The sequence below is a fragment of the Ornithodoros turicata genome, chromosome 5 (assembly GCF_037126465.1).
Source record: "Ornithodoros turicata isolate Travis chromosome 5, ASM3712646v1, whole genome shotgun sequence".
Taxonomy (NCBI): domain Eukaryota; kingdom Metazoa; phylum Arthropoda; class Arachnida; order Ixodida; family Argasidae; genus Ornithodoros; species Ornithodoros turicata.
The window spans coordinates 47,011,167-47,023,684 of NC_088205.1; the positions used below are offsets into that span (position 1 = coordinate 47,011,167).

A 12,518-nucleotide genomic window follows, 5' to 3' on the forward strand; every position below is an offset into this window, starting at 1 on the left:
ACACAGGTCAATTGCTCATAAATAAAATCAAATGGATATGTGAGTAATTCATGATTAAATTTTCACAAGAGTAGAGTAGGTTGTTGACCATAATAAGTCACATGCGCATCCGACATAACGAGAATGAGCCGAGGTAGTCTACAGGCGTGGACAACACTGCGTGACTTGCTTGCTCACTGCATGCTTGCGTACTGAAGCCATCTTTCTTTTCCTGTAAAATTTTGTTTTGTTCTATAACTCACAAATATATCCTGACATATATATGAACATGAACGTAGTATTGTGTACTTGTAGTGTTTCCACACTAAATTAGTTACATGCACGCCATACTTTGTATGACTGACTCGTCTGACTGTGCCTTTCATTAGTCAAATGCTGTATTCCAGAAAACATACCTTATCAAGGCAGTGTGACATCCACAAGGAAGTGCCACAGATTTTTTATGCTCGTGACGTGGATGCAGCTCTGTGGTAGGACTACGCTTTCATACTTATTTCATTGGGAAACAGTGTGAATGGCGTTTTGTTTCTCACCACTTCTCACGTGTACACAGACCACCATGACAGCGTCAGTTTAAAATGCATGAAGTCAAAGCTTGGATCTCTGTTAATTTCATTACTCCCAGTCTGCATTTGTCAATGTTTTTTTTTTTTTGTAGGATGTTACTATGGAGCAAAGTCCATGTTCATAAATGCCTTGAGGGTTCAGAACGACTGAAATTCATCCGTATGAGACTCGTGTTATAATTGTCCTGGCACCCGGACTTGTCGATCGAACATGCTACAACGCTAAGAAGCTCATTCACTACAACAGCGGTTTCAGTGTGTATGCATTAAAGTGTTGAAAGTAGCGCTCTGTGGGTGTGTTGTGCAGTTTTTAGTGAATGGAAGCTCATTCAGTCATAAAATAATCACGCAAGCAGTGGGACGAGGGCATCTAACAATGTAGAATCGCGCGGCAGCAAACCAAGCACGGGACGGGACTGCGTGACGTCACGGCACGGGAGAGGGAAGCATGCAGAGGCCTTGTCTATCTAGGTGGAGTTGGGCGAGCGCGGCCACTTATTCGCTGCTTGAACCTTCGAAAAGACTTCCTCCCCCTTGCTATAGAGAGGGCGCTGGTCCCTCGACCCTCGCCTCGCGTAGAAAGTTCTCGGTCCATTCTTTCGCGAGTCACGTGGGCGTACACGAAGTGCGCAGCCGCATGGGTGACTCCCAAATACCAAATACAACAGAAAAATGATAACGCGCTGTGCCATGGAAGATTGCCAGTGTCGAGGACAAGAAGAGACAAAAATAGATTGAAGTAACAAATCCAACGGATCTGAATTTTACGTCTGTTTTTATCATTTGATTATTAATAACTTGTACTTAACCGTGAACCCAGCATATGAATTTTCGGAAATGCATCGATTTTCGAAGAGTATTGAAAAATATGACAGATAATTTTCAGGGAAATATATATATATATATATATATATATATTCACAGCTTATTTTCCTACGGACGAATAATGCAATATTTTCCGTTCAATCATTCCTGAAATGAACCGTGTGTGATATGTTGTAAAATATCAATATGTAGATAGTAGACTTACAGAAAGAGCGCTGTGTCGATTGGTCTCACGGAAATGTGTTTGATTATTCGCGTCGCATAATATCGCATACTTCCGCTTGTGCTGCTTGTGAACCCGCACGTTTGCACTTTAATAAAAATAAAGAAACCAGTGACAAACGTCTAATGAAAATAACGATCGAAATAAAGTATATGGGTAATAAATCGGTATATGCCGACGACGCCCCATACAAGTGTGTAAAACCAGGTGCCGCCGACAGCCTGCTGACAGTCTCCGACGGCCGTATAAAGATGGCGGAGAGAGCAGGAGAAGGTGAGAGCGGGGTGACGCATCTTGCGTCATGTCTATATTAAGCTCCTCCCCGTGACCTAGCTTTTGCAAACAAGCGGCTCTGGCCCTGCCGACAACAGTCACTTTCACGTCACGCACTAGCTACCAGACAAAATACGAGAAGCTTATTGATCTATCATAATATCGGGATGTGGGGTAGATTCTAAACATCTCTCCACTTGAAACGAACAAGATAGCCATTTCAAACCGTACCAGAAGTACGCAATGTCCCATTTCATGAACTATGTTTTCAGCGCTGTACTGCTCCGCGAGGTGACCGCGATGTTCCCGCAACCGATTCTCCCCGTGCAGCGCAGCTTGTCTCAACGGGGCCCGTCATTGCCTAGGGGTCCGAAATCTGCCCGATCTCCCGTGGCTGGAATGCAGCTTTGTTACACGCACGAAACGAGTGACGTAGATGCTCTCCTACACTCTAAAAAATAAGGGAGTCAGGGTGACTCCCTTTGGGGGAGTCAAACCCTGCCACATATATAACCCCCCTCCTGGAGTCACTATGACTCCATCAAGGCAGAGGGGTCATTTGATGCCATCAAGGGGAGTCATTTGACTACCACGTTCATGCATCTGTTTCGACTCCTACCGGCATCAAATGACCCCATAGGGGGAGTCACTTGATTCCCCTGGGAGTGGGGGGGACCTTCTACCCCCACACAAAAAATGGCGCCAAAACGAAGCACCGTTGCAATAAATTCTGTTTCCCTGTAGTACTCGCTAACTGCACCAGTTCCTGGCCAGAACGTAAAATATAAATTTAGTTTGGTCACTGGTACTGGCAGTTCGAACATACAGCAGAAATACATGATTTGTTGCAAATGGTATTCTACATTTTTTACAAGCTACTGAATGGTTCAAGACTATAGGCTTAACATAAGATATTTTATTGCTTTGACAATTAGCACTCCTTTGATACAAGATAGCAGTAACAGGCTAAGTGACTAAGTTACACATGCTTTGCTCTTTAGATTGAAACACCTGAACCACCTGCTCAACTTTGACGTTGTTCACAACCCTGCACAAATCTGATGATCCACATCGATTAAGAACTAGCACTTGCTGAGCGTAGTGGCTATTGACTGTCCTATACATCTTGAAACAAGTTTCATCCAGTTAGAGTGAACAGCTGAATTATTTAATTTTTGACCAGGATGAATGTTTTTGTTCTTGTTCTTTTTCATTTGCGGTGAGACCAAATGTCATCTACACGGTGGTGCCTTCAAAACCCCACCAGCCTGATATTTCCTGTACACCAGATACGGAAATAGTACCTGTGGATTTCCGAACTGAGAGAGAACGAGTTCTCATTACCTGAGAGAACAATTCGGATGTGATTCGATATGAAAAGTTGCCTAAAAAATGCGTAAAATAGAATGCAAAAAGGTTCTGGCAACAGCAGAAACATCTTACTGATGTGCAGGCTGGTGATGCTGCCACAGAATTCAAGTAACACTTGCATACTTTCCGTTGATGCTGCCATTGTTGCTGTATAAGAAGTCTGCTAGTAACACTTACACGCTGTCTTCAAAATCTTTTCGTATCCTGTTTCATGCATTCGAGTAACATTTTACTTCTATTCCAGATTTATTCCCAGTTTGCCCCCTGATACCAAGAACATGTGCTGTGCCCTTGCAATCTCACAGGCGTTTGTCACTCAGCTGTAGCACGCAAAAACTGAATAAGGGTGGGCTTTCCAAGGCAACCCCCTCTACAACATTTGGAGGGTTACATGGAAATCAATGAAGCGCAGCAACTAGTAGTACTTAATCGATGTACATTATGAAATTTGTGCACATCGTCAATCTGTATATGCTCCAAAGAGTGATTCCACGTTAAACGTAACAGTTAATTAGTTAAGCTCTAGGACTGTACACAACGTTAACGGTAAAGAATGTAGCATTCCGGATGCCCGACCATGAACCCTTCGGTCAAAACAGAGAATGATGCAGAAGCTTGCAGGTCATCTGTTGTGTGATGGATGATGGTAGGATACACATGGGCCTCTCTCGGCTTCAGCAAGTATTTTAAGAGTGAAATTATGAAGAGTGCCAGGAAAACAGTGCCACATTATCAGATAATAATATAATTTCATAAGTTCTATCTCTTCCACGGGAAGTCCATATTATAATTCAGGGGTTAAAATTGAGTTGGTATGTGCTTTTGGTATTTGAATGAAACAGGGTAAAAGGATGATGTTTCTCATCAGCACTGTAGTGATGTGATTGACCCAAGCCATTTTTGAGAACCTATTGCAGGACAAAAAAAAAAACTTTTCAAACAAAAAAATGGTGCTTTTGAGCAGATATGCTACATCATCACGTACACACTATGTACTTTATTTTTAATAACGTACATAAGAGGGACTTTCAAGAGAGGGACGTACATGTGGTCATCGAACTGGAAGCCCATTTCCTTGTAGCGATTGTCATGTACAGGAATCAGTTGAAGTAGGTTACCTGTAATGACAAAAATTAGACCAGTGTTCGACCAGAGCGGTGTCAAAATTCGAAAATTCCAGGTGAAGTACAGTACACAATAGAATATAGATAACTGCCAATAATTTCCCCTTAGTCATTTTCTGCCGTATGTTGCAGCCACAATACCAATAATAAACGAAATAGTCAAAGAAAATGCCGAAGCTGGCTTACTGTTGAAAAAGTACTATGTGTGCTCTACACACAACGCCATCTTTAGTTATTTTCGCATAGTTGTCGTTGGGCCTCTTGGGCGCTATCCGTGTAGGACTTCATATTGCTGTAAAAAGAAAGTGAGGTTCGCGTGGCAATTTTCGAAGTTCAACTTACTAAAAATAAATTTCTTGCAATTAAAAATTGTCCAAAGCCTTCCTCGATGGTGGCAAATGCTTCCAGAACTGGTAATTACCGAAAGTCGCGCAAATGTTTCAGCGCCTACATCGCAAGTTCCATTTTTTTTATCACTTTACATGAAACACCCTGTATATGCACTAGATATTAAAACATAAATGTGTACTGTAGCACAAACAAACTACTAGCGTGACCTCCGAAGGTGCATATTAACTGCAGTGAGCCTAATTGGACGCTCCAACTCTAGCCAAACTTTACCTACTCCTAAAATGAATAATTCAAACATTTATCTAATTGACTAACTCCGATATCGTAGAGCTCCAGTTGTAGAGTCCAATGCCAGTAACAGAATGTGATGTAGAGTCCAAGGCCAGTGATATAATGTACCTAAAATAAATAATTTTATCTTTATCTTTTTCTAAAAAAAATATCTGTATTCAGTAAAAACCCTCTATATTAACCTAATGTATGCATGTTTACGCATAATCTTTGTATGCGCATTTATGTTCATTATGACAGAGGTTGCACGATGGCTCAGATAGGTGTATAAATATTCCACATATCTTGGAGGCCCACCCACCCACCCACCCCTTCTAAGCAAAATAGACCTACAGCACAAAGAACTGCTTACCAACTTCTTGATGACTCCATCTGTCTTCTCTCTTAGCAGTGATGGCTGGAAGCAGAACATAGCACTGACCAGGGCACCTAATGCGATGGGCAAATTACAATGGCGACTAAATATGTGACACACCTGTATTATTCAATAAATTGTGATTTTGCAGTGTCATACCTTCAACACAGAGCCACTGCTTTCTGACCAGCAGACACCTGAAGCTGCACAGAGCAGAAGGTGTACCACTGGGGAGAAGCAGGTGTTCACGTCGTTCTGGTGTACCGAAGAATTATCTGAACTGCTAGAGTAGAAAGGTGATGAGGTGACGATTACATATGCATCTAAGTTCTGCAAATCAGGTGCCAAGGACAACAGCAACAAAACCATGGCTCCAGCATTCCCCTCCCATGTATGGGTGTTGGCACACGCTTACTGTGCTTCCATTTCAAAGGCAAGGAGCTGGAAAAAGACAGATTCTTAATGCATGAAGATATAAAACGCAATCTCAGCTGATGCGGTGTTCTGAAGTACAGCTCAGATGAACCTGTATACTGCGCAGAAATACATGCTTCACACACACACACACAAAAAAAAAAAAGAAAAGCTTTCGATAAGAACAAAACGTGCACATAATCATAACATATCTAGCAACTGCATTATATAAAAATCACACATTATGTGAAAATTCCGTCCTGCGTTGAACTGCGCAAATTCCCCAACCAGTCTGCGTTTCACCTGAATAATGCAAAGGCCGACCACAGGCAGACAAGCACATTCGAAAAACGGGTTGAGAAAAAACAACTGATTTGTATGCTCAATTACACAGCAACATGTAGGCAGACACGACACTGTTTCAAGATCTTCTAAGCATGTGCGTTTGTACGATCGACTTTTGCGTGTACCCTTTGATGCACACTCTTCCTCACACAGCACAACTGTCCCTGTATTCATTGTGCAAAGAAGCGCAGAAAATGCATGCAATACAACGAAATCAGAGATCCATTTACCTGTATCAGCAGTTTGTCCGTTACGGTATCGAAAGCTGGAGCCCCGTAATGCTTACCTCACGTCATCTGCACGGTCACGGTGATCGCCTCCCACTGAGATTTTGCATTGTCGACGACTTGTATTTCACAAACAGAGTGACACTCGTGCTATCCTCACGCAAACGTCCCGCGAAAATGATGAACGAAAAGTTACAAAACTAGAAAGACCAAGTGCAACCACCTTCGCGCGACGTTTCTGCATTTTTCAAATCCGTTGACGGGATCCAAAATGTGGAGCGGCAAATCCCGGAGCCTCAAATATGAGTTGAGAGGCGCATTATGCGTGTATGTGCATGTTTTTACTTTTTCGTCTTACTTTTTAGTAGTCTAAGCAGTGCACAATCATTGTTTATACATGGCACATTATCAGAGCAAATTTTTCACCTATGCGTTTTACTGCATGCGAGCTGCCGTTTCACGCAGTCTCACGTTTTGAGGGCACTGCTAGCGGCTCCCACGGGTCCGCTCTCCTCTCGTTCTCGCACGCAACAGATTCCGCTGGAAGGAGTGCGAGAAGGAAGGGGGGGGGGGGGTCCATTGCCAGAGAAACGGCGACTTGGGGGTCAGGCGCCCATCTGACTCGTCGTGACAAGAGGTGGGCGTTTGTTCTCACCAGCCTCGCCCTCACCTCAATTTTCTGGGAGAAAAATTTTCCTCACCTCACCTCACCGCAAAAAAATTTTGAAAAATTATTCTCACCTCACTTCACCTTAATTTTTCACTGAAAAATTTTTCTCACCTCACCTCACCTCAAAAATGCTTTTCGAAATTTTCCTCACCTCAAAGGAATTTTGGACTTTACCTCACCTCACCTCAAAATTTTTTTCGACATTTTCCTCACCTCACCTCATTTTTTTGAAATTTTCCTCACCTCACCTCACCTCAGTTTTTTAAATCTATTTGTGTATTCAATGTGAAGATTGTGTATTCGATGCGCGTTTGCTTTGAGTGACTGCCAATGTAGACTACCTCAAGCGTGAGTGCATACAGGGAGCGGCACGAAACGTGTCATTTGACCATTATAAGAAAACGGCTTAACGGAAAAATATGGGGTAAACAACTTTCTTCTGGACATTTAGTGTGTCACCAAATACAAATAGTTTCATCAATTTGCCATTGAAATACATTTTCGAAATTGAACTCATGAAATTGCTTAGTCAATGTAACGTTCTTCTTTTTTTTTTCTTCTTCTTCTTGCTGGAGGATTTGGCCTAGTCAATCACAGAAAACGCTTCGTGGAACGATTGTTATACCCGTAAAAGTTGCGCGGAAATTGAGGTTCAGTTGCGGGTATGCGAATGACGCGCAAAGTCGGGCGTCAGATCAGCGGCGAGAGAGGAGGCCAGTCCCCGCCCAGATGAGAGACAGAAGCTGCGGAAAGAAGGAAAGATATCCCGTGTACGCGCGGGAAAAGTTTTCATAAAGTGCGCGTTCATAAATTTTTCCTCGTCTCACCTCAAAAAATTTTACCAGTTTTCCTCACCTAACCTCAAAATGTTTTTGAAATCTTTCCTCACCTCACCTCAAAAAATTTTCCCAGTTTTCCTCACCTAACCTCAAAATGTTTTTGAAATCTTTCCTCACCTCACCTAAAAAAATTGAAAATTTCCTCACCTCACCTCAAAAATGTTTAAAAAGATTTTCCTCACCTCACCTCACCTCGAAAAAGTTTTAAGATTTTCCTCACCTCACCTCAAAATTTTGTTTGAAATTTTTCCTCACCTCAAACATCACCAGAGAAATTGGCCCTCACCTCACCTCACCTCAAATATCGTGAGGTGAGGGTGAGGAAACCCTCACCCTCGCACGCCCTCGTGAGGGTGCCCATCTCTGCTCGCGACTCCCCTTTTTTCTTAGAGTGTAGAAGGAAAGAGAGACACACGCGGATTATCCGCTTTGACTGGCATTGTTTCTTGATAAAGACGCTGGCTACAAGTAAAGGAATTAAGATTACGGATGGGTTGCTGACACAGTTCCTACAAGAGGTTATACAAAGTGTCTCTCTCAAAAGACTTCTGCGAGGGTCCACTTCAGAAGCGCATGAAACAATTGTAAAAGCTTCTGAAGGGGACCCTCACCGAAGGCTTTTGAGAGAGACACTTTGTATAACCTGTTGTGGGAACTGTGTCAGCAACCCATCCGTAATCCTCGGTCCGGCCTTGAGCAGAGTGCTCGTAAATGGTAAAATAGAACAACAGCAACTTTATTACGGGATGATGGCTGGGGAGTTTAATTGCCGGGGACGATACTCTACCCCATTGCTGGTGGTGATGCGGGGAATTAAATAATGAGCCCCTTCACAATAAAAATCGAAGTGCTGTGGTGTCCAGAAAGGTGAAGAGAGCCTTGAGGTCAGAGCGTTGGTGTGCTGGATGTGGCCAGGGATCAAGCAATTTTGTGAGAGAGACGGGGTGGGAGACTAGCTCGTTGAGGGATGCGGAGAGTACGGTTCGGGAAGGTTGGTAGTGTGGGCAATGGAGAAGAATGTGCTCTAGATCTTCAACAGCACCGCATTGGGGAGTGGCAACTTGTCTCAAGCGGTGGCGCCACTGTGCTGTGAAGGCTACATCGAGGGGCATTCGATGAGCTAATGCGGCATCGTGACGATAGATATGTGAAGGCATGCGGAAAGCGAACGCTGGTTCACCTCTGCTCAGCATGACGGGGGGGGGATGTCAGCGGCCCGTTGGCGGGTAGCCAGAGGAGTCACGAGGCGTCGAAGTACAATTGTGTGAGTGGTAGAATAGATAACATGCTTCACAATGTAAATTTGAAGGAAGAGAGTTGGACATATCAGTACCATATTGACGCAGCAACAGCAACAACGAAGCGCGTTTGCAGGGTGGCGGCTCGGCCATGTGTGATAGCCCCTTCCTGCTCCGCGAATGCGGAGGCGGCGCCGCTTTTTGAAACGCATGTGTGAATGAGCCTCTAGAGTTACAGGGCGTCTGGACGGCGCCTTTCCTGCTGTACCGCCTTTGAACCGTGAAGCCTTTCGATGTTACACATTGAGGAGGATCCATTTCGTTGCATCCACGAAAGGGTTACTCGCAATCACCTTGAGCAGCATAAATATGCTACGGGAGTCCCACCACCATCTTGTTTCTCGCGTAGTTGTCCTAGTCTTCTTCCTCTTCTCGCGGGGCCTCACAGCCCGCGTGACACCTCCGATATACTAGTCAAACGAGGTCTGGATTACTCGAGGAGATCATATTGGCAACACGCTAGCTGAGCTCCGATAGTATCGCGCATGCGCCATGAGACTGCCGCTGTACCGGGTATCGTGTCGGAGATGCAAAAATGGTCTACTAAAACCAGAGTTCGAGGTAACTCGTTACAAGTAACTCGTTACTGTAACTAAGTTCCTTTTTTTGGTAACTTGTAATTTAACTCGGTACTTTTGCGCCGTGCTAACTTTCAGAGGAACTCGTTCCTTTTTCAGATAACTTTGCCAAAGTAACTTAAGTTCCAAGTTACTTTTAACTCGCTGTTCACTCACATCCACATATTTTCTTGCTTTCTCTCCGGTTCCTTCATGGCATTTTTTTACCATAAAACGTGAGATTCAATCAATGACAGTATTTTATTCAGGAAGTGAGAACCGCTGCCATTGAAATGAAGCTGAACCATTGTGCGCACAAAGGGAGTAAGATGCAAAGCGTTCGAGTAGACCTCTACCAGAGAAACGTCATCATGACATTGGTAGACAGTCTGAATCGAAACAAATCGGAAGGAAAGGGCTGGGTTCCACGAACGGGCACTTGTTCGCTGCCTCCCATTGAAAGAAAAGCAGGACCGAGGGTCGCGTCCCTTTCGTACCATATCGTAATCCCCTCAAGACCGTGGCTTTCGTGTGCGACCTTGTTCACCTCTAGCTTCGAGCGTAGTTCATTTCAAGCAAATTTGTGGCGCTGTCGAACACTATGACGTCATTTGTTTACAAACAGGGAGAGGTCTATTGTTGGACATAAACGAAAACGATCTAAGCGTGTTGCACTCCTCCGCAGGCAACTCAGGGTCTAACTCAACTGCTCACTCGCGCTGCACCTTCGTAATGCTATTTTGTGTCCCAACTCCCAAGTAACTTGGAAGTAACTCGTTCTTTTTTTGAAGTAACTCTGTACTGCGAGTTACATTTCAGGCTGAAGAACTTCGTTATTAACTTAGTTACATTTTTCACACAGTAACTTATCATGTAACGAGTTCTTTTTGACGGGTAACTTTTCAATCTATGACTAAAACCCTCTATTACCCATAAGCACTTTTCGGACAAAAAACTTGCCAAGTAGATTGTTGGCAGATGCAGAACATAGTGGTATCGGTTTCATAGATGGCCTTCCGAATGGTACTGTCCCTTCAAGGACAATCGCAGGCGTATCACAAAGTCGGGCAGTCAAGCCACGGCCTTTTGCGTCTATCTTGCGCACCTATATTTCGGATTTAGGGGCCGTGAAGGTGTACCCTATGGCCGATTCGTGAAAATTGGGGTCACAAAACTGAAGGATTTACAGCATCTGTACTCGCATCATTTATACTCTTCTCGTGTGACGCCACGTTGCTTTATGTAGCATTCACAAATTCCGCGTAACATCTAACAGTATCTTCACGAGTTTATTAAGTTTATAAATTATATTCTTGCAGATGTCACTACATGAGGGTTGTAGTACAAAATCTAAGCAACAGGTGTTTTCTGCCGTATAGGAACGCCGCCCCGATAGAATTCAATGATGCGCCCGCTGCTTTCCCTGACTTAGCACGGAAGTAGTATTACACATCCAACCAATAAAATATTTAATTTTGTATATAATTGAACTGTCCCTTACCAGTCCGAAAACATATTCTGCGAATAAGGACTTTCTTCAAGTGTTACCAATGAAAGTGCTATGCGAATGTGCGGGACAGTATCCCGTACAAGAATGAGAGAAAACGCTCATATTACCATGACAACTACGAGACCAGTGTAAAGTAGAAGGTCATCGTTTGGTGTGCTATCCAAAAGCTCGCCAATGGCACGCATATAGCCCTTTCTGTCCACTAAAACTGGGTCGAAATGGGTGATTGAGAGCTTGATATCCAGCCCCTTGTTAACCATCTTCACCCACGTGGTCCTCTAAAATGAAGAGGCGCTTAAAGTTGGTCACCTCAATAAGATTGATGTCTTACCCACCTCAATCTTTGGCGTATTTGTATTGGAAAATTGCGTCACGCTGGTATATTTTTCCCCTTCAGAGCGCTTCGTTTGTGTTGCATTGAGTAATACGAGACTGACTCTCCGCTGGATTTGCTCCATGCGTTCTGAGAACCCTTCGTCCGGAGTTTTCTTCGACAGGATTGCAGCCAACTTGGCAATAACATCCTTGTTCGGAGGAGTCAGGAATTCCACTTTCCTCAGCGTTGTCCATGGATCCGCATTATGCTGAAACCGGCCAAACGCATTCAATCACACCCATTGGCAATGGTATAGACCCGGATCGCAGTTAGTTTAGAAAAAAGTGCAAACTAAGAAGGAAGGAAGGAAGTGTCAGCTAACGCAACATATTCCGCCTTGCCAGCAGGTAGCACCTGAAGGCTGAAGGTGGAATGTTAATATCAGGCGGTGAGGAATATGTGTACCATATTAGCTTAAAACTGAAATAGCAGTTAGCAGCTTTGCAACACAAAGTGAGGATGTTTATTTCATACTGAGCTTCGTGGTTCACTTTGTCGAGAACAGGGTACTAGACAGTACTCTGGTCTGTGCCAGAATTACAGAATTTGGCCAGATTTAACCAGATGAAGATGATAGGAACAAGATCAAATCGCGGATGTGAGTCGTGACACGGTATTATTGCTGTCCTAATAAGACCTAAACAAATGAAGTAGAGAGGACGAGAAATGTAGCAGCGGGAAAGCGGGAGGTAGCAGCGGGGTGGAAGATGAAGATCACATCAGGATAACACGTACGTATCGGGTGACCGTAAGCACATAATAGAGGTGGAAAATCACAAGATGTCTATCAAACAGATTTCCTCAACGGTAACGGCCCAGTGCTTTGATACAGCCCCTGGGCGCTGCTGTAGCCAACGAACCAAAATAGTGAGCTCATCAAAAGTTCCGGAATTAGGCCAGAGA

General features: G+C 43.9%; 1 protein-coding gene across 2 annotated transcripts in view; it reads right to left on the reverse strand.

Moving 5' to 3' along the window:
* The window catches only part of LOC135395984 (neprilysin-1-like), a 207,236-nt gene that overhangs the window by 164,177 nt on the left and 30,541 nt on the right, over positions 1 to 12,518 (reverse strand). For both annotated transcript variants that reach the window (XM_064627063.1, XM_064627062.1), the window contains exons 5-6: positions 11,575 to 11,823; positions 11,347 to 11,517 (exon numbers count right to left, since the gene is read on the reverse strand). In XM_064627063.1, the coding sequence (XP_064483133.1) occupies positions 11,347 to 11,517; positions 11,575 to 11,823 (420 nt within the window). The remainder of the gene's footprint in view (positions 1 to 11,346; positions 11,518 to 11,574; positions 11,824 to 12,518) is intronic.